The sequence below is a fragment of the Rattus norvegicus genome, chromosome 8 (genome assembly GCF_021556685.1).
Source record: "Rattus norvegicus strain SHRSP/BbbUtx chromosome 8, alternate assembly SHRSP_T2T, whole genome shotgun sequence".
NCBI lineage: Eukaryota > Metazoa > Chordata > Mammalia > Rodentia > Muridae > Rattus > Rattus norvegicus.
This window is the reverse complement of record NC_141541.1, coordinates 71,470,308-71,497,326: the sequence shown is the minus strand read 5'-3', so window position 1 is coordinate 71,497,326 and position 27,019 is coordinate 71,470,308. Positions and strand designations below refer to the sequence as shown.

At 42.0% G+C, this 27,019-nt stretch overlaps 1 protein-coding gene across 12 annotated transcripts in view; it reads left to right on the top strand.

Moving 5' to 3' along the window:
- Nucleotides 1–27,019, top strand: part of Map2k5 (mitogen activated protein kinase kinase 5) — a 226,783-nt gene that overhangs the window by 69,312 nt on the left and 130,452 nt on the right. For all 12 annotated transcript variants that reach the window (XM_087560729.1, XM_087560730.1, XM_087560728.1 and 9 more), the window contains 3 exons: nucleotides 11,147–11,186; nucleotides 21,707–21,775; nucleotides 21,867–21,948. In XM_087560729.1, coding sequence (XP_087416855.1) covers nucleotides 11,147–11,186; nucleotides 21,707–21,775; nucleotides 21,867–21,948 — 191 coding nt within the window. The remainder of the gene's footprint in view (nucleotides 1–11,146; nucleotides 11,187–21,706; nucleotides 21,776–21,866; nucleotides 21,949–27,019) is intronic.

The window sequence follows — 27,019 nt, the reverse complement described above, 5'->3', positions numbered from 1 at the left end:
ACTGCAACTCAGTCTAGGCATGGGGTTACTTTTGAGTGCTTTCTCTAAGACAGGGAAAAATCAGTGCAGAGGTTCTCATGCTCATCTTTGATGAGTGTTTGCTGATTGATTGCTGTTTACAGCATCACATGAGTCATGCTCAAATACAAAGTGTTGATGTTAGGTTGTACGTCACCCTGTCTTAAACGTCCTCTGGTGTCATAGTAACCAGAGAAGCTAGATGCTCCCCAGAATAAATCCTCTTTGCACATGAATTTAAGTAACTTTATTGGACTTAGGTTCAGACACTAACACCAGGAAGTGCTGTAGAACTCAGATGTCTGCTTTAATTGTGTAAGCCTGCATGGGCTTTAGTGAACTCGTGTTCAGCTGTAGGCTATTTATTTTGTAAGCAGGAGTCAGTTGGGATGACTCACATTCTTGTGATTCTTCTAGAATGTGGAATTTTAAGCATAAACAATTTCAGTGAACACTGTAAGATATGGATACAGTTGGTCTCCTGCATGACATGTACTTGTGTGGCAATCCAGCATTGTGAACACCAGTTGTTTCGCCTTATGCAGGTGGATGCAGGACTTTTTTTTTTTTTTTTTTATTAACTTGAGTATTTCTTATATACATTTCAAGTGTTATTCCCTTTCCCGGTTTCCGGACAAACATCCCCCTCCCCCCTCCCCTTCCTTATGGGTGTTCCCCTCCCAACCCTCCCCCCATTGCCGCCCTCCCCCCATAGTCTAGTTCACTGGGGGTTCAGTCTTAGCAGGACCCAGGGCTTCCCCTTCCACTGGTGCTCTTACTAGGATATTCATTGCTACCTATGGGGTCAGAGTCCAGGGTCAGTCCATGTATAGTCTTTAGGTAGTGGCTTAGTCCCTGGAAGCTCTGGTTGCTTGACATTGTTGTACTTTTGGGGTCTCGAGCACCTTCAAGCTCTTCCAGTTCTTTCTCTGATTCCTTCAACGGGGGACCTATTCTCAGTTCAGTGGTTTGCTGCTGGCATTCGCCTCTGTATTTGCTGTATTCTGGCTGTGTCTCTCAGGAGCGATCTACATCCGGCTCCTGTCGGTCTGCACTTCTTTGCTTCATCCATCTTGTCTAATTGGGTGGCTGTATATGTATGGGCCACATGTGGGGCAGGCTCTGAATGGGTGTTCCTTTAGTCTCTGTTTTAATCTTTGCCTCTCCCTTCCCTGCCAAGGGTATTCTTTTTCCTCATTTAAAGAAGGAGTGAAGCATTCACATTTTGATCATCCGTCTTGAGTTTCGTTTGTTCTAGGGATCTAGGGTAATTCAAGCATTTGGGCTAATAGCCACTTATCAATGAGTGCATACCATGTATGTCTTTCTGTGATTGGGTTAGCTCACTCAGGATGATATTTTCCAGTTCCAACCATTTGCCTACGAATTTCATAAACTCGTTGTTTTTGATAGCTGAGTAATATTCCATTGTGTAGATGTACCACATTTTCTGTATCCATTCCTCTGTTGAAGGGGATCTGGGTTCTTTCCAGTTTCTGGCTATTATAAATAAGGCTGCGATGAACATAGTGGAGCACGTGTCTCTTTTGTATGTTGAGGAATCTTTTGGGTATATGCCCAAGAGAGGTATAGCTGGATCCTCAGGCAGTTCAATGTCCAATTTTCTGAGGAACCTCCAGACTGATTTCCAGAATGGTTTTACCAGTCTGCAATCCCACCAACAATGGAGGAGTGTTCCTCTTTCTCCACATCCTCGCCAGCATCTGCTGTCACCTGAGTTTTTGATCTTAGTCATTCTCACTGGTGTGAGGTGAAATCTCAGGGTTGTTTTGATTTGCATTTCCCTTATGACTAAAGATGTTGAACATTTCTTTAGGTGTTTCTCAGCCATTCGGCATTCCTCAGCTGTGAATTCTTTGTTTAGCTCTGAACCCCATTTTTTAATAGGGTTATTTGTCTCCCTGCGGTCTAACTTCTTGAGTTCTTTGTATATTTTGGATATAAGGCCTCTATCTGTTGTAGGATTGGTAAAGATCTTTTCCCAATCTGTTGGTTGCCGTTTTGTCCTAACCACAGTGTCCTTTGCCTTACAGAAGCTTTGCAGTTTTATGAGATCCCATTTGTCGATTCTTGATCTTAGAGCGTAAGCCATTGGTGTTTTGTTCAGGAAATTTTTTCCAGTGCCCATGTGTTCCAGATGCTTCCCTAGTTTTTCTTCTATTAGTTTGAGTGTGTCTGGTTTGATGTGGAGGTCCTTGATCCACTTGGACTTAAGCTTTGTACAGGGTGATAAGCATGGATCGATCTGCATTCTTCTACATGTTGACCTCCAGTTGAACCAGCACCATTTGCTGAAAATGCTATCTTTTTTCCATTGGATGGTTTTGGCTCCTTTGTCAAAAATCAAGTGACCATAGGTGTGTGGGTTCATTTCTGGGTCTTCAATTCTATTCCATTGGTCTATCTGTCTGTCTCTGTACCAATACCATGCAGTTTTTATCACTATTGCTCTGTAATACTGCTTGAGTTCAGGGATAGTGATTCCCCCTGAAGTCCTTTTATTGTTATGGATAGCTTTAGCTATCCTGGTTTTTTTGTTATTCCAGATGAATTTGCAAATTGTTCTGTCTAACTCTTTGAAGAATTGGATTGGTATTTTGATGGGGATTGCATTGAATCTGTAGATTGCTTTTGGTAAAATGGCCATTTTTACTATATTAATCCTGCCAATCCATGAGCATGGTAGATCTTTCCATCTTCTGAGGTCTTCTTCAATTTCTTTCCTCAGTGTCTTGAAGTTCTTATTGTACAGATCTTTTACTTGCTTGGTTAAAGTCACACCGAGGTACTTTATATTATTTGGGTCTATTATGAAGGGTGTCGTTTCCCTAATTTCTTTCTCGGCTTGTTTCTCTTTTGTATAGAGGAAGGCAACTGATTTATTTGAGTTAATTTTATACCCAGCCACTTTGCTGAAGTTGTTTATCAGCTTTAGTAGTTCTCTGGTGGAACTTTTGGGATCACTTAAATATACTATCATGTCGTCTGCAAATAGTGATATTTTGACCTCTTCTTTTCCGATCTGTATCCCCTTGATCTCCTTTTGTTGTCTGATTGCTCTGGCTAGAACTTCAAGAACTATATTGAATAAGTAGGGACAGAGTGGGCAGCCTTGTCTACTCCCTGATTTTAGTGGGATTGCTTCAAGTTTCTCTCCATTTAGTTTAATGTTAGCAACTGGTTTGCTGTATATGGCTTTTACTATGTTTAGGTATGGGCCTTGAATTCCTATTCTTTCCAGGACTTTTATCATGAAGGGGTGTTGAATTTTGTCAAATGCTTTCTCAGCATCTAATGAAATGATCATGTGGTTCTGTTCTTTCAGTTTGTTTATATGATGGATCACGTTGATGGTTTTCCGTATATTAAACCATCCCTGCATGCCTGGGATGAAGCCTACTTGATCATGATGGATGATTGTTTTGATGTGCTCTTGAATTCGGTTTGCCAGAATTTTATTGAGTATTTTTGCGTCGATATTCATAAGAGAAATTGGTCTGAAGTTCTCTTTCTTTGTTGGGTCTTTGTGTGGTTTAGGTATAAGAGTAATTGTGGCTTCGTAGAAGGAATTCGGTAGGGCTCCATGTGTTTCAATTTTGTGGAATAGTTTGGATAATATTGGTATGAGGTCTTCTATGAAGGTTTGATAGAATTCTGCACTAAACCCGTCTGGACCTGGGCTCTTTTTGGTTGGGAGACCTTTAATGACTGCTTCTATTTCCTTAGGAGTTATGGGGTTGTTTAACTGGTTTATCTGTTCCTGATTTAACTTCGATACCTGGTATCTGTCTAGGAAATTGTCCATTTCCTGAAGATTTTCAAGTTTTGTTGAATATAGGTTTTTATAGTAAGATCTGATGATTTTTTGAATTTCCTCTGAATCTGTAGTTATGTCTCCCTTTTCATTTCTGATTTTGTTAATTTGGACGCACTCTCTGTGTCCTCTCGTTAGTCTGGCTAAGGGTTTATCTATCTTGTTGATTTTCTCAAAGAACCAACTTTTGGTTCTGTTGATTCTTTCTATGGTCCTTTTTGTTTCTACTTGGTTGATTTCAGCTCTGAGTTTGATTATTTCCTGCCTTCTACTCCTCCTGTGTGTATTTGCTTCTTTCTGTTCTAGAGCTTTTAGGTGTGCTGTCAAGCTGCTGACATATGCTCTTTCCTGTTTCTTTCTGCAGGCACTCAGCGCTATGAGTTTTCCTCTTAGCACAGCTTTCATTGTGTCCCATAAGTTTGGGTATGTTGTTCCTTCATTTTCATTAAATTCTAAAAAGTTTTTAATTTCTTCATTTCTTCCTTGACCAGGTTATTATTGAGTAGAGCATTGTTCAATTTCCACGTATATGTGGGCATTCTTCCCTTATTGTTATTGAAGACCAGTTTTAGGCCGTGGTGGTCCGATAGCACGCATGGGATTATTTCTATCTTTCTGTACCTGTTGAGGCCCGTTTTTTGACCAATTATATGGTCAATTTTGGAGAAAGTACCATGAGGAGCTGAGAAGAAGGTATATCCCTTTGCTTTAGGATAGAATGTTCTATAAATATCCGTTAAGTCCATTTGGCTCATGACTTCTCTTAGTCTGTCTACATCTCTGTTTAATTTCTGTTTCCATGATCTGTCCATTGATGAGAGTGGGGTGTTGAAATCTCCCACTATTATTGTGTGAGGTGCAATGTGTGTTTTGAGCTTTAGTAAGGTTTCTTTTACGTATGTAGGTGCCCTTGTATTTGGGGCATAGATATTTAGGATTGAGAGTTCATCTTGGTGGATTTTTCCTTTGATGAATATGAAGTGTCCTTCCTTATCTTTTTTGATGACTTTTAGTTGAAAATTGATTTTATTTGATATTAGAATGGCTACTCCAGCTTGCTTCTTCTGACCATTTGCTTGGAAAGTTGTTTTCCAGCCTTTCACTCTGAGGTAGTGTCTGTCTTTGTCTCTGAGGTGTGTTTCCTGTAGGCAGCAGAATGCAGGGTCCTCGTTGCGTATCCAGTTTGTTAATCTATGTCTTTTTATTGGGGAGTTGAGGCCATTGATATTGAGAGATATTAAGGAATAGTGATTATTGCTTCCCGTTATATTCATATTTGGAAGTGAGGTTATGTTTGTGTGCTTTCATTCTCTTTGTTTTGTTGCCAAGACGATTAGTTTCTTGCTTCTTCTAGGGTATAGCTTGCCTCCTTATGTTGGGCTTTACCATTTATTATCCTTTGTAGTGCTGGATTTGTAGAAAGATATTGTGTAAATTTGGTTTTGTCATGGAATATCTTGGTTTCTCCATCAATGTTAATTGAGAGTTTTGCTGGATACAGTAACCTGGGCTGGCATTTGTGTTGTCTTAGGGTCTGTATGACATCAGTCCAGGATCTTCTGGCCTTCATAGTTTCTGGCGAGAAGTCTGGTGTGATTCTGATAGGTCTGCCTTTATATGTTACTTGACCTTTTTCCCTTACTGCTTTTAATATTCTTTCTTTATTTTGTGCGTTTGGTGTTTTGACAATTATGTGACGGGAGGTGTTTCTTTTCTGGTCCAATCTATTTGGAGTTCTGTAGGCTTCTTGTATGCCTATGGGTATCTCTTTTTTTAGGTTAGGGAAGTTTTCTTCTATGATTTTGTTGAAGATATTTACTGGTCCTTTGAGCTGGGAGTCTTCACTCTCTTCTATACCTATTATCCTTAGGTTTGATCTTCTCATTGAGTCCTGGATTTCCTGTATGTTTTGGACCAGTAGCTTTTTCCGCTTTACATTATCTTTGACAGTTGAGTCAATGATTTCTATGGAATCTTCTGCTCCTGAGATTCTCTCTTCCATCTCTTGTATTCTGTTGGTGAAGCTTGTATCTACAGCTCCTTGTCTCTTCTTTTGGTTTTCTATATCCAGGGTTGTTTCCATGTGTTCTTTCTTGATTGCTTCTATTTCCATTTTTAATTCCTTCAACTGTTTGATTGTGTTTTCCTGGAATTCTTTCAGGGATTTTTGTGTCTCCTCTCTATGGGCTTCTACTTGTTTATTTATGTTTTCCTGGAGTTCTTTCAGGCATTTTTGCGATTCCTCTCTGTAGGCTTCTACTTGTTCTCTAAGGGAGTTCTTCACATCTTTCTTGAAGTCCTCCAGCATCATGATCAAAAATGATTTTGAAACTAGATCTTGCTTTTCTGGTGTGTTTGGATATTCCATGTTTGTTTTGATGGGAGAATTGGGCTCCGATGGTGCCATGTAGTCTTGGTTTCTGTTGCTTGGGTTCCTGCGCTTGCCTCTCGCCATCAGATTATCTCTAGTGTTACTTTGTTCTGCTATTTCTGACAGTGGCTAGACTGTCCTATAAGCCTGTGTGTCAGGAGTGCTGTAGACCTGTTTTCCTCTCTTTCAGTCAGTTATGGGGACAGAGTGTTCTGCTTTGGGGCGTGTAGTTTTTCCTCTCTACAGGTCTTCAGCTGTTTCTGTGGGCCTGTGTCTTGAGTTCACCAGGCAGCTTTCTTGCAGCAGAAAAGTTGGTCTTACCTGTGGTCCCGAGGCTCAAGTTCGCTCGTGGGGTGCTGCCCACGGGCTCTCTGCAGCGGCAGCAACCAGGAAGACCTGTGCCGCCCCTTCCGGGAGCTTCAGTGCACCAGGGTTCCAGATGGTCTTTGGCTTTTTCCTCTGGCGTCCGAGATGTGTGTGCAGAGAGCAGTCTCTTCTGGTTTCCCAGGCTTGTCTGCCTCTCTGAAGGTTTAGCTCTCCCTCCCACGGGATTTGGGTGCAGAAAACTGTTTATCAGGTCTGTTTCCTTCAGGTTCTGGCGGTGTCTCAGGCAGGGGTCCTGCCGCTCCTGGGCCCTCCCCCACGGGAGCCCAGAGGCCTTATACAGTTTCCTCTTGGGCCAGGGATGTGGGCAGGGGTGAGCAGTGTTGGTGGTCTCTTCCGCTCTGCAGCCTCAGGAGTGCCCACCTGACCAGGCGGTTGGGTCTCTCGGATGCAGGACTTTTTAACATTTTGTTTTCAAACTTTTCTTCTCACTTAAAGATTATTGGAGAATTTTTAAAAAATATTTTATATGTGTACCACATGTATGCCTGGTATCTAAAGAGGGCAGAGAGGGCATCAAATTCCCTGAAACTGGAGTTGCAGGCAATTTTGAGTGTTGGGAACTGAACCTGCGTCCTCTGGAAGATCATGCGGTTCTCGTAACCGCTGAGCCATCTCTCCAGTCTGTGGTGATTATTCTTAACATAGATTCTCCTTGGGACTTAGATGAATGTAGGCCCACATATCGCTTCCCTTCTAAGCTTCACTAGACTCTAACGTCTGAAAGTACAAGCAGTAGAATCACTTGCACTGGTCCCCACGTATTGCCTTTGTGGTGGGGAGTCACACGTTTCCTGTGCACTTACCAAGTCCTTGGCATTAGGACAGACATAAGACCAGCATTCGTGGCCTCTCTGGTCTGTTGTGAGTTTACCAGAAGATCCTCTTATGTCCTTGACTACTTCTTTTTCCTCCCTGGCCTCAGTTTAGATAGGAAGCTTTCACCCCTACTCAGCTCAAGTTCCTCTCACCCCTTGCTGGGGACATTTCTCAGCTCACCCTTAGTTTCAAACTCCTCATCCAGCAGCTTCTTTGAAGCTTTCTGCTTCTATCTGTACCTTCTATAACTTGGAATAAAGGCCAAGTGGCATGGCCTAGGAGAAATGAGACAGCCCAGTTTCCACTGCCTCTTTAGCTCATGTCTCTCACTTAACCCGTTGTTCATTGTTTCACACACGGTTGCACCCTGGGCCTTCACACTTGCTCCACTGCTTGGACAAATGATGTGTGAAGGTGAGAGAGGTGACAGGAGCTAAGACTGTCTGAGGCTTTTACATTGTTTGCAGGGGAATAGAAAACAGTTAACTTTATATTCTGTTAAGTCCGCTCTGATAAAAATGCTCTAGTCAACAAGAATGCAGTAGACAGGTGCAGGAGAAAGGTAAAAACAAAAGAAGAAAGTGGTGGGAGGAATCCCGAATATATCAGTTGTTACAATAGACAGAAAGATCTCCGCTTAATAGATTATGTAGATTGAGTTTTTAGAAATATAGCTCCTTGCTAGTTTAGATTAGTTTGGAAGAAATTCATAAAACACAAAACCACAAAGATACACTAAAGTTAAGAGGAAGAGATGGGAAAGGACATCCGACCAACAAAGCAGGAGTACCAACAAAACCTTCTCTAAAAGCTTATATATTGGTGTATGACAAACTTAAAAAAAAAATTACTACACATAAGAAGGGCTGCTATAGATGCTATAAGAAAAGCAAACTGACTTAGCAACCGTAAGCTAATATGTAATTAATAACAATCTTAAAATACGTGAAACAAAATCTTGTACAATCACCCAGAACATTTGATCAATCCACACAGTTGGAGAATGTCTCAACAATCAATTGATCAGATAAAATTAGTCTGTGAAAGATGTTTTTAATTCCTTTTATTCCTGTGTGTTTAAGTGTGACTGCATGTCTATACAAGTACCACAGGAATGCAGTTGCCTGAAGAGGCCAGAAGAGTGTGTCATGCCCCGGAGCTGGGGTGACACGAGGTTGTGATGCACCCAATGTGGGTGCTGAGAATCAAACCCAGGCCTTCTTCAAGAGCAGGGATCACTCACCCACTGAGTCCTGCCAGCCTGAAATGGAAGATTTTAACATCACGGGCATCGTGTGAATCCTCCTACCTCAAAAGATCTAGGTTAAAAGTGGATCTTCCCAGTTCTAATGATTTAATTAAGAAAAGAAATCCCTCACAGGTTCTCATGTTCTAGCATTTACATCAGCTGTTGTACCTTGTGCCATCCCCAGGTGTCTGTAGTGTTTGTTCAGTTTTACAGGGGACTGCTCCCCAAAGGCCAAGTGGAGCACACAGGGAGAAGAGCTAAGAAACCCTCATACAAATGCTTCCTCCCTTCTCTCTTTGGAACAGGTAATTACTGTGGCAACAACAAACTAATTTGAAGCGTTAGCTGTTAATTAAAGCATTGCAGAGGTGTATAGTTGTCTTTTGGTGTAACCAGAGCCTCCATTCAGACTTCATTAATCACTTTACAGTTAATGTGCTGAGAAAGGTCGAGACAATTGAGACGCACTATCTGCTGAAAGTAAACAAGCTCTCCCTCCAGGTAGGACGCTGCTCAGAGTTGAGTTGGCTCGGCTTGAGCTGCTGCTGCCTTTGCCATCCATTTCTCCCTGATGATGAAATGTGAAACCGGCCCTGTCCCCAGACTGTAAACCCAGCCACAAGGTGTCTTTATTGCTCGAAATGGAACCCAAACTTTTCATGGATGAATTAGCGTGCGTCATAATTAAATCATCAACTCTCCTTTTAATTCACTTGGAAATGGGAGACCTTTCTTTTTGGGAAAGAGATCAGCTTTCTTGACAAGCTAATTAAGTTGCCAAGCTGCCCAGTGAGGGATATGTATGTTGGGCTCTCTGCTAATCATGCTTCTGTCGCTGCATCTGGTCTCAGAAGTCCACGTGTCGCTCCTTGTTCAAAGGGCAGCACTGCCCTTCCAGTGTTTGTCTTTATACTTTAGTCCTTGGCGAGCGTTCTAATACTCAGAGCTTGAGTTGAAGTTGGAAGCATCTGGAATATACTGGTGGAAATAATGTTATTATTTAATCTTTCATATTGAATTATTTATATTTACATGAAAGGGCATCTAAATTCTTCACATATATTTTAAAGAGCACATTCCAACAACTTCTGTAGCCACTGAGGGAAATTACCAGTGTGCTGCAAAGTTTGACTATATCACAAATCAAACTAAGATCTGACGTGTAGCTTTGCATTAATGTAGTTTTGCTTTATGAAGTGTGATGGTTACACAGATGGTAGATAATAATTTCTTATAAAAACAGGATTAATATATGGGCTTCATTTGTAAAATGTTGCATCCTTTTATACAAAGCCTGAAAGGTTTCATTTATTTTTTAAGTGTGTATGTGTATGTTTGTGTGTATGTATGTATTATGTATGTATGTATTATGTATGTATGTATTATGTATGTATGTATATGTCTGCATACATCTACTCTCCTAGTATTGACTGTAGACTCATAACTAAACCATTTCTATAAATCAATTGATTTCATAACATTTCTTGGTGCTAGATATGGTGGTGCACATCCCCAGTCCTGTTAATATTTTCTTAACCTAGGTTATGAATTACTCCAGTGTAGCTGGGTATTTTAATTACTTTTCTAATACTGTGAAAAAGGACCAAGGCAGCTTTAAAAAGAAAAAGCGATTTTAGACAATTAGAGTCTATGTTGGTGGGGCAATGGTATGGTGGTAGGAACAGCTGAGAGCTTACTTATATCTTGATCTACAAGCTAGGAATAGAGAGCAAAAGAGGCACTGGGAATCCTTAAAGCCGGCCCCCAATGACACACCTCCTTTCAACAAGGCCACGTCTTCTAATCCTTCCCAAATAGTTTCACCAAGTAGAAACATTGAAACATGTAAGCCTGGGCGGCGGCTGAGGGGGAGCATTCTCATTCAGACACCACCTGAGCCTAATTCTTTAAGGAAAAGATGAGCCACCTGCTAAAACCTCATTGGTGTATTTCTCACACCAATGTTTTAGTAAGCCAGTCAGAGCTCATCCTGTGATTGGTGATTATTTTGATGAAATACAGTGATATGGTTTCTCTTTCTATGTACCTTAAAGAAAAGCAAAAACCTTCATTTTGCTGCACATACACAACTATAGACACACATACAGTGATATAACAAAGGCTCTCAGGTCAGAGAACCTGATCTAGTTTTAAGGTCTGGTTCTGCCACTGTGTGTGCGCATGCCACTTAGGCATGGAGCAGACTGTTGAAATCGCTCATTCTTCAGGGCCCTGCCTGTTAGGGAGGTAATAATAGATAGCCTGTGACTTTTGAGCAGTTTTAAGATTCATAATCACTTTATAAACCTTGTTTAGCCCCACAGAAATCCACATTGCTAGCATGAGTCATTGACTTGAAGGTCTATCCCCCATTGAGCCAGAAATGTTTGGGGTGACACTATGTCCTTAACCACTCTATAGGTTACCTAATAACATCAAGTAACTTTGTTTTTCTTTTTTCTTCCTATAGAGCATATCATGTCCCAAGTGGGAAAATCTTAGCTGTAAAGGTAAGCATTGGGTATATTTTATGCAAATTTGTATGTGTGAGAGTCTGTGTGTAGGGGGGGGGGTGGGTAGTGGTCCATGTGGCCTATACACATAGAAATCAGAGGAGGATGCAGGTGGCCTGTTATGTCACTCTCTACCTTCTTCCCATGAGACACAGGGTTTCTTACTGAGTCTGGAGCTAGGCTGGTCCTGTCTTGTCCTCCCACAGTGCTGGACTTAGGGAAGCAGGCAGCCATGACAGGTACTTTATGTAGGTGTTAAGCCGTGTGCAGCCATTGCTGTTACCTGCCAGGCCATCTCCTCAGCTCTTTTATAAAATCCTTGGTGCTCACTGATTTCCTTTCCCCTCTCTGCTTCTGTAACCACACTTACAGCAGTAGGCTATTTGCTGGGCCATGGCCAGTCCCTCCTGCAGTCTAGCAGTGATCTACCTTTACAGACACATCCTCTGCCCCTGCCTGCCAGCTAGTGACTTCTTGCCATGCCATGTCTCTGGGCCTTGAGTAATGGAAGGTTTTAGTTTTTGAATAGCTGCTGTGTGCCAGGTATGACACTACATGTTTTAAACAGTCATCTTTAATCCTTAAAACTATGAGGTAATTCTCACCAATTTTAGATTTGAAGAAAGAGGGACTCATGGGGCTGATTTATGCAAGGTCATTTGGGATAGGCAAGGTTAGGATGTTCACCTGACTCGATAAAGCTAATGTCCTCCGGTGCTGTGCAGCCTATGTACAAGTGACTGCTGTGCAACCCTCTCTGTCCACCCAGCCTTTCACAGTTCATCTCTGAGATGCCTCTGTAGCACCATCCACAGTGAGAAACTGGTTTCTTTCCCTAATGTTTCAGTTTGTATTTCTGTGCCTTATATTTTAAGGAAATTAAGAATTTGCAAAATGGTTATCTCTTTTTATTAAAGTTAAACTAGCTCTGAGGCTCAAATCTTCTGGATTCTAGTGCATTCCATAGTTCCCTTCCCATCTCACACCTAGCACAGCACCTGCGTCATATAGGGCATCATGAGGTCTACTTTTAATAACAGATAGCCCATGTGAGGAGGTCCAACAGAAGTCTCTGAGGGTGCCTTCTTTGAAACTCCAAGCAAATCATATCCACACACGCAGCTTGGGAGATAGCATTGACATCTTCATAGGTCTCACATTTATACAGGAGGAAATGGGTGCAGAGTCCCTGAAGTAGGCACTGTAGGCTAAGCTGTATCCCAGTCTTCCCCTGTGAACCCACCTTGATCTGTTTCTGTTTCTCTCCTGAGCTCCCTTTGATCAGAGAGCACTCCCCTCCCCTAAGTGAGCAGTGTTTTCCTGTCTGCCCACTTATTTGTTCCTTTCATGTCAGAAGTCTTAGATTATGATACTGTTGATATATTTAAAGACTCAAATCTTGGTTCAGTTATGCCAAGAGAGAAAGAATGTGTCACTACAGATGACCCATAGCCCTTGGCCTTGCAAATACAATATAAAATTTTCATAATTCCATACATTTTAAGATATACATAACATAGGCTAATATTAAGATTCATAGCCGTGATTATTTAACTGGGTGTGGCAGCTGTTTCAGGAAAGAATTAAAGGTTACATTGTAAAGTTATATTTTCACTATATGAGAACTGCTGGGGTTTACAAATAAACCATTTCCCAGACTGGACCTTTAAACTGGGATTTCAAGCAAGAACTGTACTGTGTCTGCAAACTGAGTCAAATGGTGGCTGATTTTTGTATTTAGGCTTGATCTTGAGAACCAAAGCAACAATCATGTAGCTCATAAAATGCTTAATTTTGGAGAAAAATACCATTTCTTCAAAACAGCCAGTCATGGTGTGTTAGTTCTTAAAAATTTATTAGTTTTCAAATATTTAGAAATTCTCCAAATATTTTTCAGTTACTGACTTATATTTAATTTACTGTGGTCTAAGAACATACTATATGATTGGGATTACTTTAAATTAATTTGGCTCAAATATGGTCTTTGTTGGTGAAACTTTCCTGTGCATATAAAATAATATATCATCCAAAGAATATGAAAATTGTTATGTAAATCTTTGTTAGATCAAATTGGCTTTAAGTTTTTATATATTTCATATCTGAATTTTTCTTCATGTTCTATCAAGTACCAAACAGGAATGTTAAAATCTCCAACAGTTAGATCTTGGTCTGGTTGTTTTTTCTTACATTTCTGTCACTCTCTGCCATAGTTTTTGAAGATGTGCTATTAGTTTTGGTAAGGTTCTTTTCATTTGGATGAATTGGCCTCTTTATATTAATGTGGTGACTGTTTTGTTCATAGCAATCTGTGCTCTGAAATCCATATTGGTTAATAGTAATCTAACTACAGTAGCTAGATGTTTACTAGTGTTGGCCTTTTACTTTCAACATAGTGTGTCTCTACATTGGAGATGAGTTTCTTGTAGACAGCATGTAGTTGGGTCTTACTTTATAATCTATAATCTAGTCTGATCTTTGCTTTTTAATTAGGGTGTTGGAACCATTTACATTTTCTGTGATATGATATGATTTGGTTTATATCTCTTGTTCTTTGTGTTGTTTCCATTTGTCCTGATTATGTACCCATTCTCCCTCACTGTTTCTAATGATTGTCTAGAGCTTATAGCATCCTTCATTAGTGTATCATATAAGATCCTTACAATAAGAGCTGTGCTAGTCAGTGATCTATTGCTGTAAGGAGACGCCATACTCTAGGCAACTCTTATCAAAAGAAGCATTTAATTGGTGGCTTGCTTTCCTAAGGTTTCCAAAGTTCTGAAGAAACAAGTCTCCATGATCATCACAGGCGGTAGGGATCTAGATTGCCTGGACTTTTCTTTTGAATTTTGAAGATCTGATTTCAGTGTTGTCTTTTATTTTCCAGCCAGGTGCTGGCTGTCCTTTGTGTTCATTGCTGCTCCATGGATCGGCCCTGGCATCTCAGAGTTCTTTCTTTGTTAGAGGTGATGGTCACAGTTTACATTGTATAGTTATGCTGGGCTTGGCTGTGATGCTTTTTCTTCAATATGCTTGAGGTTTGTTGAAATTCTTAAATATGTGGGATTTTAGCTTTCATCAAATTTGGAACACTTTACCCTTTTATCAGATCATGCTCCCACATTGGGAAATTTGCCTGCCTTGTTGGCTTCTCTACTCATGGTCTTTTACCTGTTTTGGTTTTGAATAGTTCCTGTCCCTTCCCATATCTTCACAGATCTTTTCTCTTCATTAGCTAATGTGCCATTTCTCCTACCTACTGTGGTTTTTCATTTATAATGTTCTTTTTATCCCTAAAAAAGTGTAGGTAGACCTTTTTGCTTTAAGAATATTTTTCATGTTGTTATTTGATGTGGCCTACCTGTTTTCTACATTCTAGAGTATATAGGGTAAATTATTACAACTGTGCTGGATAAGTTTATATCAACTTGGCAGAAGCTTAAGTAATCCTAGAGAAGGGATTCTCAACTAATAAAATGAGCTGTGGGCAACTCTATATGGCATTATCTTAATTTATTATTAATAAGGTACAGTCCAGCCCATTGTGAGTGGGACCATCTCCAATTTGGTGGTCCTGGGTTCTGTAAGAAAATAAGCTAAGTGGACCACGGGGAGCAAGTCAGTAAGGAGCAGGCCCCCCTGTGGCTTCTGTATCAGCTCCTGCCTCCAGGTTCCTTCCCTGTTTGAATGGCTGTCCTCTTTTCTTCCAGTGATATGGAGGTATAAGCCAAAGAAGCCCTTTCTTCCCCAGTTTGTTTCTGGTCATGGTGTTTTGTCATAGCACAGCAACCCTGACCAGGACAGACAAGCCAGCCAGTGGGCATACCTAGTAGCTGTCATGTATCTCATTTCTGGGTTACTTCCAATGGGTTCCTTTTCCCTTCATTTTGGGTTGTATTTCTTTTTTATCAGGATACTGATAATGTGTTTTTTGTTTTTTGTTTTTTGTTTTTTTCTGAAGCTAGGGACCGAACCCAGGGCCTTCCGCTTGCTAGGCAAGTGCTCTACCACTGAGCTAAATCCCCAACCCCCAGGATACTGATAATGTAGCATAGGTAGCTAGATAGTTTTGCATCCTATGAATATTCTTTTTTTAATTGGTTATTTATTGACATTTCAAATGTTATTCCCGTTCCCAGTTTCCCCTCCACAAACCCCCTATCCCCTCCCCCTCCCCCTGCCTCTCTGAGAGTGCTCACTCACCTGCCAACCCACTCCAGCCTCAGCACCCTAGCATTCCACTACACTGGGTCATCGAGCCTTCACAGGACCAAGGGCCTCCCCTTCCCAGTGATGCCCTACAAGGCTGTCCTCCGCTACATATCCAGCTGGAGCCTTGGGTTTCCCCCATGTGTACTGTTTGGTTGATGGTTTAGTCCCTGGGAGTTTTAGGGGGTCTGGTTGGTTGATACTGTTGTTCTTCCTATGGGGTTGTAAACCCCTTCAGGTCCTTCAGTCCTTGCCCTAACTTCTCCATTGGGGTCCCCACACTCAATGCGATGTTTGATTGTGAGCATCCACATCTGTATTGGTCAGGCTCTGGCAGAGCCTCTCGGGACAGCTATACTAGGCTCCTTGGCATCAGCAATAGTGTCTGGGTTTGGTGTCTACGGATGGGATGGATCCCCAGGTAGGGCAGAATCTGGATGGCCTTTCCTTCAGTCACTGCTCCACTCTTTGTCCCTGTACTTCCTTTTGACAGGAGGAATTCTGGATTAATATTTTTGAAGTGAGTGGGTGGCCCCCTCCCTCAGTTTGTTCTATGATGCTAGTGACTTTGAAACAATCCAATGTTTTACTTACTTTTGCTTAAAATACCAAAGCAGCAGTCAGTCTGCAATGAATTTCCCCATTCTGCTGAGGTGGGATTCCTGATCCAATGGCTAAGGAAACACAGGTCGCAGGGTTAGGGTTGCTTGCTCTGGTTCTATCCTCCTGGCCTGGGTAACTTCCAGCTTCCAAGTGGAGCTCATCGCTCTACTATAGACTCTGATGTCTGTCACGCTCCCTCTGGTGCCCTGCCAGCCTACACTGGCACTCTTGGACTTCTCTGCCCCAGGCTCTGTCTTCTCAACTTAAGGAGACTGAGTGCAGCCTGCTTTCTCCCCCTGTACAGGGACTAGAAGACTGTTCAGTCAGTGAACTGAGCAGCCTAAGCTTGCTCCTCATTACCAGTCTCTAGATGTGGTGCTGTCTGGCTACTGCCCAGAACACCTGGAGACCTGTTGATTTTTCTGGTGTGGTGTGACAGGAGTGCGTGTGTGTGTGTGTGTGTGTGTGTGTGTGTGTGTGTGTGTGTTGGCTTGTGGGTTTTGTTTGTTGTTTCACCATATATCCCTGATTAGTGTATAACTTTCTGTGTAGACTGAGCTGGCTTCAAGTTCATAGGGATCTGCCTGCTTCTGCCTCACTGATGCTGGCATTAAAGGCGTACACCATGATGCTCAGCAATCTGGGTTATTTTGTTTGCCTGGCTTTGGTTCCTTTCCTTTCTTGTCACACTGTAATCCAGATGGCTGCTTTTGTAAGACCATTGGCCAGCCTCAGGATCATTCTCTCAGTAAAGAGAAGTTGCAACTTATTGATGATTTATGCTGCTGAGTATTTTACATATATTATCTTTATTTTAGACTTTTGCTACTGTTCCTGCTTTTCATTTAGCAGATGCAGCACAGTTAGACAATTTTCCCAAGGTTCTACACTTAGAAAGCCAGAGGCCAGGATGTAAACCCTGCCTTTGCTGTTCTATACCCCTAGATTGGCTTCCTAAAAGCATTGTCTCCTCTTAAAAGTATTAAAAGGCACCATGTTACTTCTGTACCTGTTACTTTTCTCACAGCTATGAGAAGATGCCCTATAGGAGCAGATAAAGGGAGGAGGGCTCACTTGCTCCAGAGTTGAGTGTCCAGCCCTCATGGCAGCAGGAGTGGGAGAAATGAAAACTGCTGTTCTCTTCCTTTTCTCACTTGTATTTGGTTCAGGACCCCAGCCCTGGAGTGAAGATGCCTACCTGTAGGGTGGGTCCTGCCAACTCAGTTAACCCAATCTGACCCCCTTACAGACACACCAAAGGCTGGTGTCCTAGGTGATTCTGGACCTGTGAGATTAGCAATCACCATCAGCTGTCACATGGCCCAAACAAACTAAGCACACCCCTAGGTGGGTGTTGGGCATCTCCACATGCATTAGCAGTCTGCTGCTGCTTTACATGTTCCTACATTTCCTGGTCTCTGTGCATTTTGTTCTGTTTTACTTGAACTTGTCACCTCATCTGAACCTAGGTTGTTGCTGGGTTTCTTTTTTTTTCAACAAGTTAATTCATGTGCGCCTCTCTAATTAGAATGCCTTCATCCATGTCTTCAACTATTAGAATTCCTAACAGCCTTCAAGAGCCTGCTCTTTGATTCTGGATAAGCCCTGTCACCCTGTTGTATGTACCAGTCACCTTTTGGAATTGTTGGAATGTGATTCCTAGGGGCGGTCATATGCCATCTCACACATGGTGGTTAGTATCATGTCTGTTTCCTCCAATGGATCGAAATCTCTTTAAAATGGAGAACAGAACCAACCACTTTCTTGCCTTACCTACAGGGCCTAGCACTAAATGCAGTGTCTTAACACATAATTTACTGATTGAATACAGTTTTGTTGTTGTTTAATTCATTCATTTATCTTTTGAAGTAACATTCTGAAAATAGGTTCAGCAACATACAAAATCCCCCGATGGCCTTTGTATGGACCATTACTTGCCCCCAGAATATTTCTTTGCTGCCTTTGTTATATTAAAGGGTAAAATGGAAGGTTAAGACTTAGAAGTGCATTTGATCTTTTCCTGACCCTCTCCTGGCTTTGTGTGACTTGAAGCATGTCACTTGAACCTCTCAGTGACCCCAGTTGCCTGGTGTCACAAGGGGGACTGTGCAGAGTAGCAAATCACAGTCCTTGTCTGAGCAGATTCCCCTGCAGGGCTCTGCTGCCAGCCTAGAACCTTGGGGGTTTTCATCCCAAAGTCAGTGGTCAATTGAACCACACCGTGACTGTCCTTGGACCAGTTCAATGAGAGTACTACACAGAACTTTTCCAACTTTTAGACATTCCTGACTGAATCCTCCTTTTCACAAACAGCAGCATATTGCAGCTCGTCCTTTCTCAGATTTGAGATTCGATAAGAGAACTTAACAGGTTTTTGTTTTTAAAAGGAAGACAATTTTAAGAAAAATAGAAATGTCTCTATAGCATACAATCTAGAAATTTCTTTGTGTCACACAGCACATTTAGAAAATTACGAAAACCACATGTCAGAAGTGACTGTCTGATCATCACCTGCCCACTTGCTGGCTCGCATTTACTGGCTTTTGTTTGTTTGGTGTAGGTAGCCAGACCATTGCAAGTAAGTAGAGCAGAAAGCAAACACCAGCCCTGTTAGCCGTCTAGAAGCAGAACCTCTCCACCATTAGTGCCTTCCGTAAAATCTTTCCAACAGTAATGCTCGGGGAATTTACTGGCCCCTCAGGATTATTTTCTGATTGGGAAAAGAGTACATCTACCAGGGTGTCTTAGCGGTATATGTGGCAGGCGTTGACGGTCATTCCCGAGTGCTTTGGGTTTCTGCAGCTTCTAAAGCAGCATTTAAATGGACCATTTGATTAATCATTTGTATCCTGACTGTAATCCTCCCAAGTTTCCTTTCTGAGTTGTACATACTGTAAAAGACAATTATGTCGCCACAGATTAAATAAGTGAATTAAAACAGAATAGCGGCTTAATTTGACCTGTGATTTTGTTCTCTTTGCCTTTAGTAGAGCGCATGCCACTCCAGCAAATAAATGAAGTCATCCATGACAGCTCGTGATGAATTGCCGTATTTATACTGTATATTTTAATAGTCTCACACTAATTTAAATTGAGCACAGAGTAAATTATAATTCAGTCACTTGACTGCTTGTATTTAACTTGACAGCGCATCCTGCGCGTCCTGTCCTGGAGGTGTAGCAGAGGGAGAACAGTGGGAAGGCAGGCAGGCAGGGACACCCAGCTCCTTCTCTTATCTCTGAAGCACTTGGCTCAGCCTGAGGAGAGAAGGTTCAGGCCATCCACACTGTGCTTGAACTTCAAAGGGGAAAATCCACATTCACTGTAATTTTCTCCCTAGCCTTCAGAGGAAGAATGGTCTGGTTTATTTTTAGCAGTTTTAAAGCTCACTGGCAAGAATGCTGGGGGAAAGGAAATGCCACGCTTCCAGAAAACAGAGCTTATGCACACGCACTGTGGCAGCATGGAGTGGCCTTCCTCCCTGAAATTTGCAGAAATGACCTGATTTGCTTTTTCGGGGGTTATGGACTCCCCATTCTCTGGACTATAGCAAGTCTCAAGAGAGCTCCAAACCAATCAGAGACCAGCGGGTGAGCTTCATGAATTTAGCAGTCCCAGTCAGGTTTCGGTCCGTGTGGCACTTTGTTTTGTCGTGTGTTTGCGTCTTTGGTTCTTTTTTTTTTTTTTTTTTTTTTTTTTTTTAAAGATTTATTTATTTATCATATACAAGTACACTGTAGCTGTCTTCAGATACACCAGAAGAGGGCATCAGATCCCATTACGGATGGTTGTGAGCCACCATGTGGTTGCTGGGAATTGAACTCATGACCTCTGGAAGAGCAGTCGGTGCTCTTAACCGCTGAGCCATCTCTCCAGCCCGCGTCTTTGGTTCTTGATTCAATGGCAGACATCATACGATCCATCTCCCTGTCTGATAACAGCACATCTGGGGTTCTGCTCGTAAGGAACACTTTAATTAAGGTCCAGCTCAGACTGGGCGCTGCCGAGAGGCCTTGTCCTCGGTGCTGAGGAGTAATGCGTACTCAGACCCTGCCTTGCCCTTGCCCTTATAGCCCTCAGCTCTCTGAAGGCTTTTAGGAGATGCCGGGGCATTAAAGCCAGTTGTGGTAAAGATGAATAAGGGTCAAGCAAGGGATGAATTCCGATGAAGGGTTTTGAGGTAGGTGTCTGAGGTGATGAGGCTTTCAAACTGGGTCTAAAAGGTCAAACTCTCTTTCGTATTCAGTGACTGTGGAGTGGAAAGAGGAAACACTCACAAGGCAGCGTGGGTGGACAGGAAGGAAGCTGTGTAGGAAGAGTGAGAGGAGGGTTAGCCGCCACTCCGGAGTTACAGCTTACTCCACATGATGGGAACTCAAGCGAGGTTCTTGTTCAAGGGAAAGATAAGGTCTCAGGAGACTGCCATTAATTCCAAAGTATTGGCTAGCCATATGCAACCCCATTCCCACTTCTTACTTAAATGAATGCCAATGTTAGAAATATGAATATTAGAATAGTCATTTTCTTTTCTTGTGGTTTACATCATTCCTATTTTTGCTTTATTCAGTATAATGATACATAGTCTTCATTTGAGATACGAAGTGTAATTCAGTGCTGTAATTGTGTAGACTGACGCTGTTGCAGCAATCCTGAAGGTTAAGGGTTTACCCAGAAGTGTTTAAAATCAAACTCTGCCACAGTTCTTAAGAATTTTTCTCCACCTATTTTATGTCCTTACTGTCTTTTGAAAATATTTTTTAAAAGGTTTTTTAAAACTTGGCTTCACTGAAGTGCGTGGTGTTGAGCTGGGGTTGTGACTGGTAGAATGGTTGGCCAGCATTCGTGAGACGGTTTAGTTCAATCCCCAGGGCGCACACCTGCCTGAGGGAAGAGAAAGTCTTTGAATTAAACTAGAGCATGTCCTAGGCAGGAACATTGGGTTCACACACTTGGACATTTCTGTGTCTAAGGGAAGAGGAAAGTCTTTGAATTAAACTAGAGCATGGCCTGGACAGGGACATTGGGTTCACACACTTGGACATTTCTGTGTCTAAGGGAAGAGAAAGTCTTTGAATTAAACTAGAGCATGGCCTGGACAGGGACATTAGGTTCATACACGTGGAGATTTCTGTGTGATAAAACCCACCTTGGTGGCAGATACTTAAGGAAAACCACAACACGTCAGGAGGTCCTGGCGAAGCGTGGGAGTCAGGTGGGTGAAGACCTTTCCTGCTCTAAGTCTGTCAGCATTTATAAAGAAACATTACCCACATGGGAGGAAATAAGGTGACAGGGTTTTCAAACTCCCATTTCTTTTATTTCTGAAAATCCCATTTTAAAATGTTCTTTTATTTACCATCCCCTCTGCTTATCTCTGAGCCTGCTCACAGGGCTCTTCTCTTTTAATGATCTTTTCTGAAAATAGCCAGTGTGGCTCAAATAGGGCACATAAATTGAGTGTTATAACTTAACTGACTTTTAAAGCCATTAATGCTGACCTCTGAGACCTGGCTCCTTCCAGGGTCCCATCAATCACCTCTGTACCGCCTCCTCCAGCACAGAGGCTTAGCTACAGAGACAGCTTGTTTTGGCGCTGGGGGTTATGGGGATGCTGCATAAAGAAACCATATTTCTTTAGTTCTTATGTTTCACGTGCTATGTACCTTAAAGGCAGACAAATATGCTGATGCTGCTGTGTGTCTCTTTAGGTTATTCTGTTAGACATCACACTGGAGCTTCAGAAGCAGATCATGTCTGAGTTGGAAATTCTTTATAAGGTAATGTTTTTCTTGGTCACTGTTATCTGTACACGTGCATACGGTGTTAGCTTCTGGCTGTTAAACTGCTTTTGTCTCATTTTTGTTACAGTGTGACTCATCGTATATCATAGGATTTTACGGGGCATTTTTTGTAGAAAACAGGATTTCGATTTGTACAGAATTCATGGATGGTGAGTTATTCCTTTTAAACTACATTAAAAATGATTTTGGAATCGATTGACTTAGCGTTGCTTTGATACAGATGTCAAGTAGACATGAGGATGACTGACATGTGTCAGTGACTGCCTTCTTTACACCAGCAGGTCTCTGCCTGTTAAGGTTTCTGGTGTTGAATATCTGTAGCTTGGCTGTAATTTCAAGAATGCAAGTTAATTTTCTTTTACTAAAGATTTAAATAGGACAGATGACACACAGGTCCAGTCGACGCGAGGTGCTTGCTGCCTCTGTGCAGTCTGCCTTTGCGGGAAACAGATGTTCTGTTCTTTTAATGTTTCAGTCCCCAAAACAGATTTTCTTCTAAAGAAATCTATTAACCCAATGTCCTGTGTCTTTCAAAAAGAAATAGGTTCTTAATTGTTAGACAAGAAATTGTTTTCAGCACAGCTGTTTAGCTGAGATGCGTTTGGCTCTCTTTGGTTGTCAGGCCTGTCCTCCCCTGCTTTTCATTCATGGCTCTCAGCAGCTCTCCCTTGATCTGAATATTGTGACAGGATAGAGAGTTCTCGAAATTCTGTCACTGAAATGTTGTCATTATTCTTGACGATCTATTTTATCTAGACAAATTTTCACCTTTTACGAGGTCAGTTTTCGGTATCTAGCCTCCATTAAAATGCACCATATGTGCCTTTCTACTCTCTTAGGTACATGCACATACAACACAGATATACTGCATATACCATACACATACTACATACATACATACATACCACATGCATGCACCACACACACCAGAAATATACATATATACACACACACCACACATATACACAAATGCATACACCTTTTTACCTCTTTAAGTATATACACCATGCACCCCCACATACACACATATCACACATACTACACACATATATACTCCCCACACATATCACACATACATCATCTATATACTACACACATAGGCACACCTTTCAACTTATTTAGGTAAATATATACAGACTGCAGACATACAAATATGCACAGTACACACACATACACACACACACATCATAAACATACGCAAGTACACACACACAAACACATACCCCTGATAACCGTGAGGGAGTGTAGTGGACAGCGGTTATAAAGCATGAGTTTGTAATTCCAGTACAGCTCACTCTTGTGAACATTCATCATTTGAGAGCTATATAATTTTTCAGTTACATTAAAATACTTTTTATTAAGGTAGAATTAAGATACTATAAAATTCATCCTTTTGAAGCATACAACTTATCATTGTTGTCTCATTTCAAAACATTTCTAAAGAGAAATCCCTAACCACATTAAGTGACTTGCTCATCTCCCTCCCTCTACCTGCTGTCAGTCACTGGTCTCCTTCCTGCCCCTATGGATGTGCCCATTGGATACTGCACGTTGCACCCCAGTGGAGTCCTGTAGCCAGCAGCCTTTGTGCCTGGTGGCTCATGCTCAGGTCAGCCTCCAAGTTTACCCGTAGCTGCAGCAGTAGCACCCCCTCCCCTGTACATCACTAGCAGTAGTTTATCGAGTGGCTGTATGACAGTTGCTTGTTTTTCCTCAGTTGATGGTCATGGGAAATTTCCACTTCTTTCTTTTAAAAGTATTAAATATGTTTATTTTTATCATGTCTGTGTATATGAATGCATGCACATGCAGGTGTGAAGGTCAAAGGACAGCTTTTAGGAGCTGACTCTCTTCTTCCACCGTGTGGTCCCAGGGATCAAATTCAGGTGACTGGGTTTGATGGCAGTGAAGTGGTCAGATCCTGTGGCAACTCTTAATTTTTGAGAAAGTGTCAAACTGTTCTAGTCTGTCAGTGTTCAAATCATTTGCAGTTACTGTAAATACTAAAGAAATATTGCAACTCAACAATGAAAATACTAGTCACTCATTTGAAAAACAGACAGTAGGAGCTGGAGAGATGGCTTAGTGGTTAAAAGACTGCTCTTCCAGAGGTCCTGAGTTCAATTCCCAGCAATCACATGGTGGCTCACAACCATCTGTAATGGGATCTGATGCCCTCTTCTGTTGTCTGAAGACAGCGACAGTGTACTCACATACATAAAATAAATAAATAAATTTTAAAAAGTGAAAAACAGACAATAGATTTAGTTTTGTACTTCTCAAAGGAAGACATACAATGGTCAACAGCCACATGAAAACTACTTAACGTCAGTGGTTGTCAAGGAAACCTAAGTCAAAACCATGAACATATTCATACCTGAGACCACGTACACACAAAACAAAATCAACCACATAAGTGTAGTCAAAGGCACAGAGAAGTTGGAATCCTCAGACAATGTCGGTGTGAATCTGAAATAGTGTAAACTAGATTAGAACAGTTTGACACTTCTTTAGTTTCCTCAGGACCTAGCAAGTCACTACTACAGACATCCAAGACAACTGGCTAGCACGTACACCAGTACACAGTTGCCTGCTGCAGTGCTCACGGCAGCGTTGCTCCCAAGTGACTAAGATGGCTCAGCGAATAGAGGGGCTTGCCCTTTATAGCATCGCTCTTCTGCCTTCTTATGCTTTTGGCCCTGTGACTTTGCAGTTACAGTACATTTGACCTCAGAAGTTCCTGTTTTGTTCCATGTAATTTCTAACTATTAATAGCCTATGTTTCAGGGAAATGACTAGCTTTATACCTCCTTTTAGGTCTTTAAACATGGTTTATCTTAGTTATATAGACATGGCGACTTGGAGGTTAGTGCACAGTCTGTTCTTCATATACAGCAAAGTACACACAATCAGCAAAGTACTTAGGAGTCTGCATTGCCCTCCAGCTTCCATCCCCTTCTCCTGTGCAGTCTAATTTCTTGACAACTTCCTCTCTGATTAGGTTATTTTTATTTCATACTATGATTCATTTGTAACATTTACTGAGCACTTTCTTTCAGATACTGCTCTAAACCTGGGAGCACCACAGTGGCCAAGACTTAGCCCTTGTCCTCACAGAATACATGTTCTAGAATAACCCTTGTCCTCCTGGGGCACATGCTCTAGAGTACCCTTGTCCTCACAAGGTACATGTTCTAGAAAAAGCCTTGTCCTCATGGGGTACATATTCTAGAGTAACCCTTTTCCTCGAATGGCATGTGTTCTAGAATAACCCTTGTCTTCTCAGGGTATTTGTTGTAAAGTAACCCTTGTCTTCATGGGGTGTATTCTCGAGATGCATAGTACATCCTTTGGAGGGATAGACAGGTGAGAAAATAAAGCAGGACAGGTTAGCTAATAGAGCAGGCACTGGTCATGGCACCAGAGATGGAGTGGCAATGAGCAGAGACCTTAATGAGCTAGTCAAGGAGGACTACTGGGATGACCTTACAGACAGGGAAAGTAGCATGTATTAGCATGTAGAAGTGCTCCCAGATGAGCACTAGACCACCACAGTGACCCAAGATTGAAGTCGAAAGGACTGGAGGCTGCCTAGGAGACTTGAATGATCGGAGCATAGAACCAAGCCAAAAGCATACACCTTAGAGGCTCTAGCAAGAAGTTTAAGTTTGAGACTAAATTTATTAGGAAGGCATTGGAAAAGGTTTGTAGGGAAAAGAATGTGGTCTACCCTCATACTCAGTAAAAGCAAAATCTACTCAGAGATATCCAGATAGAAGATCTCAGAATACCAACATGTTTGGATTATCACCACAGGGATTAGTTATTTACCCCCAAAGAGCCCATGTTGCAAAAGAAGGAAAGGGTTTTTATATTTTCAGCTACCAGAAAGTTAAAGGGACCTTGTATTAGAGTTTCTGCTCGTGTTGTTAACATTAATAATGATCATTTAAGGCAAATGTGAAGATTATCATCATGTATTGTTGCTGCTTGCCCCTCACGACATAGTTATATTTATCGTATGTACAAAGGCAGCTCTTACCATAGAGATCTTGTAACACGGTAACACAGAGTGTAGGTTTGCCTAAGTGAAAATGGCTACCCTAATCCGTCAGCAGAAACATGTGGCTCTGCAGTGCAGGGCATCAGCTGCTGCTCGACAAGCAGTCTTCTTCTGGCCTACCATTTCGTGGTGGCATGCATTGATGCAGTGCAGTGACTGGTCATGAGGGAGGGAGGGGATAAGTGGCCAGGGAAAACAAAGGAGTGCCCCTGGGAGCGAAATGTTAGAAGCTGGAGCACAGATGAGCACCCAAAGCAAGGCCTGGAGCTGGAGCTTGGTGAGCAGCCTCTGCCTCACCTGTCTGAGGTCCTAGATTGATTCCCAGTCCAGCCAAGAAATGGTCTTGAATGACAAATCTCAGGCAACATTGAACAGCCAATGTGCGTCATCCATTGCAGAGGTGAGACCCACATAGAGTTCACATTGCATTGCACTGCTGTGTGATGTTGAGAGAAAGGGAAGTTTGTCTGGAAGTATTCAGAGGCTCTGGTCTACTCTCATAGTCACATGACCATGGTTGTCACATTTGCATTTATGGGACTGTTTCAGATAAGGTCAGGTAAGGCCTATGGATTCCTCACGAATGTTTATGCTGTACTAAACCGAAGACTTGCCTTTTATGAAGAGGTGTGTAGAATAGCAATAGCACTGAAACCAAGTGGAAACTAACCTAAACGCTGTACTTTGGCCTGCCAAGTGTGAGCGTGCTCACTGGAATCCACAAGCTCTCCTGACCGAGTGATCTCTAGTATCATTTTTTCACCTCCAAATTCATCTCCATGAGCATGGGAAGGATGAGGTAGATCTGATGGCACAGAGCCAGAGCCAACTCCATAAAGATCTGTGCATGTGGGCAGCTGAGAACTGAGGATGACAAGCACCAGTGAACTACCTCCTTATTTAGTTGATGACGGTTGTCAGGCCACCTTTGTCCTTCAGTGTAGCTTGGTAAAACCTCTGTCCACTTAGGTGCTTAGAGCCTCTCCTATAGCCACGTAGAACTAAGTCCCCACTTAGACTTCTTGCTGGTGCCTGTGGGTGGGCTTGTTCCTCCAAGTGTTGGGGTCACTGGCTTTCTGCGGAACTGTTCTGGTAAGCTGCTGTGTCAGTTTTCCTGAGGCCATGTGCCAAGCTTTTTCATCTTGAATTTGCTCATC